General features: G+C 37.3%; 1 protein-coding gene across 1 annotated transcript in view; it reads right to left on the minus strand.

Annotated features, from left to right (window-relative positions):
- The window catches only part of LOC138813111 (zinc finger protein 585A-like), a 53660-nt gene extending 47968 nt beyond the window's left edge, over positions 1-5692 (minus strand). Inside the window, exons 1-2 of the mRNA XM_070001331.1 lie at positions 5351-5692; positions 3238-5110 (exon numbers count right to left, since the gene is read on the minus strand). Of these exons, the coding sequence (XP_069857432.1) occupies positions 3238-5110; positions 5351-5692 (2215 nt within the window). The remainder of the gene's footprint in view (positions 1-3237; positions 5111-5350) is intronic.
- Between the last annotated feature and the right edge of the window lie 308 nt (positions 5693-6000).

A 6000-nucleotide genomic window follows, 5' to 3' on the forward strand; every position in this document is an offset into this window, starting at 1 on the left:
TTAAACTTTCTTTTTTCTGGAGGCCTGCCACTCCCCACAACGTGACAAATTTCTGACAATGGGGAGGCCATTTTTAAATCTTTTTGAAAAGTCATTTTACTTTGCATTTCAATTCTTCATTGAAACACTGGGCAACACCCTTTACCTCTTGGCTGAAGGTTTCAACTGGCTATTTTTTCCTCCAGTATGAGTTACATTTAGCAAATTAGCAGTTTATTTTAATGCAGTAGCTCTGTACCAAGAATCTAGACTTAGTATCTCTTGCCCTTGAGAGAAAAGTCAACTTAGATTTTTTGCTCATACACCCCTCATGGTCTAACATGGTGGTGATTAACATTACAGAAACAAATATCTTTTTTTTTTCTATCCAGAAACAAATATCTTAACTGGCTTGTTTTTTATTCTCTTTTTACTGCAAATTCACAGGCTTTTCATCATGTGTGATTCAGCAAGGGTGGAGTCTAGGCAAGGATGTGGCATCTCCCAGTGTATATGGACTGTCGCATCTCTTGCTGGTTACCTGCAAAATTCTATATGCACTGGTTAAAGACCACTGGTGAAAGACCACACTGGCTTTTGCAGGCTGGTGTCACTGGTTTAGGCAGCTGCTTTGTTCTATTACGTGGGTATTTCCCATGCATAGGAGCAAACTGCATCTTGACGCACTGTGGTCCCTTGATTATAAAGGGAGTTGATCAGTGCACAGGGGAGGAAACAGAGAATTAAAACCTCAGCCTTAGTTTACCAGTCATGGTCAGAGGTACAATATTTAATCTTAACATAGATAGACATAAGAAATAACATAAATCACAGCCAACTTAATTACCAATTTCATTGACTTTGGAAAGGAAACCATCTTTTCTAACTCCTTTCCCATGGCCTTTTAAAACTGCCTGTTGTTTTTTTTTTTAATTTGCCTTATAGTCAGGTCACAAAGCAATTCAGATTAAAAGACACCTTCCACTGACAAAGATTATTAGCAAGCAGAATACTTGGTAACATTGGAACCATTACTATTTACATATTTTACATATAGACAGAGATGTTTGTGCACAGATTATAGAGCACACTTAAATGCTAAAATTGACCATTTAAAGTTTTTGGAATTTTAGCAGTAATACTTTGCCTAATCATGGTAGAACCACATAGTCAGTGCAAAACAAAAACCTGCCAACAAGAAGAAACTTTTTAGTAAACAGGAGTCAAGACATGAACAGATATATAGCATGATGTAATGACCCCTATCCTGGTCAGGTAAGGGGGGGGGAAGTTTATAGGACCCCAAAAAACATCCAAGGAAATTTATTGTGAAAGCCACCTTCATGCCCTCCCCCTCTTCACTGGGCTTCCCTCAGAGCACTTGGACCAATTCCTTCCACCCAGGCACCCCTGTCATGTGACACAAGGCAGCCCACAAGAATCATCTTCACCTGTATTTTACCCTGCCAAATATCGAGCACAGTCCTACCTCTTTCTGCTTATCTCTATAATCGCATGGATATCTGTAAGTATTCTGGCTAGCTTTTGTCCATCATTTTTTCCAAAGTCTAGTTTTTTTAAATTGCTACAGAATTAAATTTAGCAAAACCATAACTTATAATTTGTTGTAGAACTAGAAATTTGTAACTTGAAAAAGCAATATTCTCCTCTTGAGAAATTCACTTTCACCCTCCATAACAGTGAGAAAACACAGACTCTCCACAATATCCACACTAGTGTTTTATTACTCAGAAGAACAATAGCATGGTGTACAAGTAAAAAATTTACAACAGACTCATCAGTACTAAATAGAAAACAGCATGTAGTAAAATCATTTTGGCATTACTCATCCAAACCCAAATGCTTAAGAATCATGTCTTCATTTTTCCACCAAAGAAACTAGAAATGGAACTGTGATTCTAGTGCTAGAATTTAGCCTTGAGAAAAAGTAGTTAAGGATAGTGGCTAGGCTTTGAGTTCAATCTACAAGACTAGTACCCACACACAAAGAAAATGTATTCTTTCAGGTTTTCTGAATGTTTCATGAACTTGGGGATGAAAGATGATGAGACAGATTTTATTCTTGTGCACATTTTGTAATAAACAAGGAGTATTATCTTCTACCAGACCTTCCATTAAAAAAATGAATTGGAATAGTAATAGTGTTATAATGCATACATAGACCACACATATAGTGGAAGACTTTTGGGGAGCAGTGGAGAAATTGATGCTCTCATGTCCTTGGAATAAAGCATGATAGTCCTTCCCCATCTATCACTACCAAACCACTATGGATGATTTGAGTTCAATCTCAAAGGTCCAGAGCTCCTATTTCTGAAAAGTGTTTATTAAATTTCTTGACCATCCATTCCTCAATATAAAAGACACAAGTCAACAATTTCACTATCTTAATTCTTTGTCAAGCCTGGAAATCCAACCCCTGAATAACATGAAGGGGAATCATCCCTACTCTACACAATGAGAGGATGAGAAATGTTGGTTCAGTGAGTGGTTTTCCCTTACACCTAGCTTAATTCTACCATGAAGGATTTCTCTATAATTTACAGAGGTTTCTGCCAAAGGTTTCCCTATGTTGGGTTTCATTTTTTGTGTGAGTGCTCTAATGCTGGCTGAAGGTTCATTTCTGCTTGAAAGATGTCGTCTAATGTTCACTCGACATTCTGTCTTGTCTCTAGGTCTCTGAAATATGTAGAGAAACCTGTGAAACTTCTGGCTAAATATTTGTCTACATTTATTATACTCACATTTTCTCTCCTTATTATGTTCTTGGATGTACTGAGGACTGACTTCTATTAAAAATTGCATATTTGTTAGACCTGTTAATTTTCTTTTCTCCTATGTGATTCAGTTCTCTGCTGAACACTGTGCTATGCTGTCGAAGTGGTATTTTCTACATTGGTATTATTCATACCTTGTCTTTCTTGTCTGTGCTCTATAAACACTCATCCATGCATGATTACTAAGTGAAGGACTTTTTTGATACTTGTTTCATTCATAATGTTTTTCTCCTGTGTGTTTTCTGATGAAAATTTAACTATGACTTCTCAAAAACTTTCCACATTTTTTTTCATTCATAAGATTTTTCTCCTGTGTGCATTCAATTTGGAACCATGAGGCATGCCTTCTGGCTAAAAGGCTCCACATTTGCTACATTCACAAGGCTTCTATCAGGTTTTGGTTCTATCATGCAAACTTATTTTTCATCCAGGTGAGACTTTCCATAGTTATCACATTCCTAAGATTTCTCATGTGTGTGGATTCTCTTATGCTTCCTGAAGGATGAACTCCAGATGAAGGACTTTCCACATTTGTTACATTCATAAGGTTTCTCTCCTGTGTGTGTTCTCTGATGAACAGTAAGGTCTGACTTATGGGTGAAAGATTTTTGACACACCTTACATTCATAAGGTTTCTCCCCTGTATGTTTTCTCTGATGGACAGTAAGGTCTGATTTAAATCTGAAATACTTTCCACATTTGTTACATTCATAAGGTTTCTCTCCTGTGTGTGTTCTCTCATGGACTGTAAGGTCTGACTTACGGGTGAAAGACTTTTCACACACATTACATTCATAAGGTTTCTCTTCTGTGTGTGTTCTCTGATGGACAATAAGGTGAAACTTCTGTCTGAAATACTTTCCACATTTGTTACATTCATAAGGTTTCTCTCCTGTGTGTGTTCTCTGATGAACAGTAAGGTCTGACTTACGGGTGAAAGACTTTTCACACACATTACATTCATAAGGTTTCTCTCCTGTATGAGTTATCTGATGAACAGTAAGGTCTGACTTACGGGTGAAAGACTTTTCACACACATTACATTCATAAGGTTTCTCTCCTGTGTGTGTTCTCTGATGGACAATAAGGTGAAACTTCTGTCTGAAATACTTTCCACATTTGTTACATTCATAAGGTTTCTCTTCCGTGTGTGTTCTCTGATGAACAGTAAGGTCTGACTTCTGGGTGAAAGACTTTTCACACACATTACATTCATAAGGTTTCTCCCCTGTATGTTTTCTCTGATGGACAGTAAGGTGTGATTTTAATATGAAATACTTTCCACATCTGTTACATTCATAAGATTTCTCTCTCGTGTGTGTTCTCTGATGAACACTAAGGGGTGACTTATGGGTGAAAGACTTTTCACACACATTACATTCATAAGGTTTCTCTCCTGTGTGTGTTCTCTGATGGACAGTAAGGTGTGATTTTAATCTGAAATACTTTCCACATTTGTTACATTCATAAGGTTTCTCTCCTGTGTGTGTTCTCTGATGAACAGTAAGGTCAGACTTACCGGTGAAAGACTTTTCACATACATTACATTCATAAGGTTTCTCTCCTGTGTGTGTTCTCTGATGGACAATAAGGTGAAACTTCTGTCTGAAATACTTTCCACATTTGTTACATTCATAAGGTTTCTCTCCTGTGTGTGTTCTCTGATGAACAGTAAGGTGTGACTTACGGGTGAAAGACTTTTCACACACATTACATTCATAAGGTTTCTCTCCTGTATGAGTTCTCTGATGAACAGTAAGGTCAGACTTACCGGTGAAAGACTTTTCACACACCTTACATTCATAAGGTTTCTCTCCTGTGTGTGTTTTCTGATGGACAATAAGGTGAAACTTCTGTCTGAAATACTTTCCACATTTGTTACATTCATAAGGTTTCTCTTCCGTGTGTGTTCTCTGATGAACAGTAAGGTCTGACTTCTGGGTGAAAGACTTTTCACACACATTACATTCATAAGGTTTCTCTCCTGTATGAGTTCTCTGAGGAACAGTAAAGTCTGACTTCTGTCTGAAATACTTTCCACATTTGTCCCATTCATAAGATTTCTCTCCTGTGTGTATTGTCTGATGCAAAGTGATGTATGACTTCATTCTAAATGATTTTCCACATTTGTTGCATTCCTCACACTTTTGTTCTTTGTCAGTTCTCTGATGCCTTCTGAGACCTGACTTTTGGGTGGAAAATTTCCTACATTCTTCGTATTCATAGGGTTTCTCTTCTGGTGTTGTTTTAGGTTGATCAGAACTTAGTTCTGAATTCTTAGAGATAGATTTTGTACATTGCTTACACTCATCAGGATTCTCTGGATATTTCCTCTCAGGTTTTGTAAGGTGTAAATCCTTACTGAATGATTTCTCACATTCACTACTTGTATAAGGATTCTCTCCTGTGTCTCTTTTCTGATGCATAGTGACTGGAAACCTCCCTCCCTGACAAAGTTCTTGGGCAAGAAGAGCAGACTTATCATATTCTTCTCTATATTCATTATGGTTAGAGGCGGGATCTCTGATGCAAACCCAATTATGTGGAAAGAATATCATCTCTGAATTTAATACCTTCTCTCCTCCATATTCAAAATATGGACCATCATCATTTTGACTAAAAGCCTCTGAGTATCGAAGCGATTGATTAACTACAGGAGAAACACCAGGCATATATGCAGCCGGCATCTTACCAGGCTCACTGTAGTGGAGCATGTTCTGACACTGAATGAACTCGTCCGTCGTCATCCTTAAGGAGTTCTCATCATTCCTATTCAGATCTGGCTTCTGTTTTGAGGTCAAGTTAGAAGTTGTCACTAATCTCACTCTTTGCTCTATTGTGTTAATATTTGTGACAGCTATGTCACGCAGACATTCATCTGGACCTTCCTGGTAAGTCTTAATCACATGCTCCATTTTTTGAATATCTAAAATGAGTCATATAAAGAAGAAAAAAAACATAAATAAGATCCAAATACTCCTTAAAATAAAGGTAAAGACATTTTCCCCATCTTAACTGTTACAAATTTTGAAATATTAATATAGGAAATGATTTATGAGAAATAAATTTCTTTTACCACAATGTATTGATTAAGAAAGTAATACTCTTCCTTACACCGTTTTTTTGTCATGGGGCATGAACTCCAGGCCTGGTGTTGTCCTTCAGCTCTTCAGCTCAATGCTAGCTCTCTATCATTTGAGCCACAGCACGACTCCCAGTTTTA

The sequence above is a fragment of the Dipodomys merriami genome, unplaced genomic scaffold (genome assembly GCF_024711535.1).
Source record: "Dipodomys merriami isolate MVZ:Mamm:240054 unplaced genomic scaffold, mDipMer1.0.p SCAF_587, whole genome shotgun sequence".
Classification (NCBI taxonomy): domain Eukaryota; kingdom Metazoa; phylum Chordata; class Mammalia; order Rodentia; family Heteromyidae; genus Dipodomys; species Dipodomys merriami.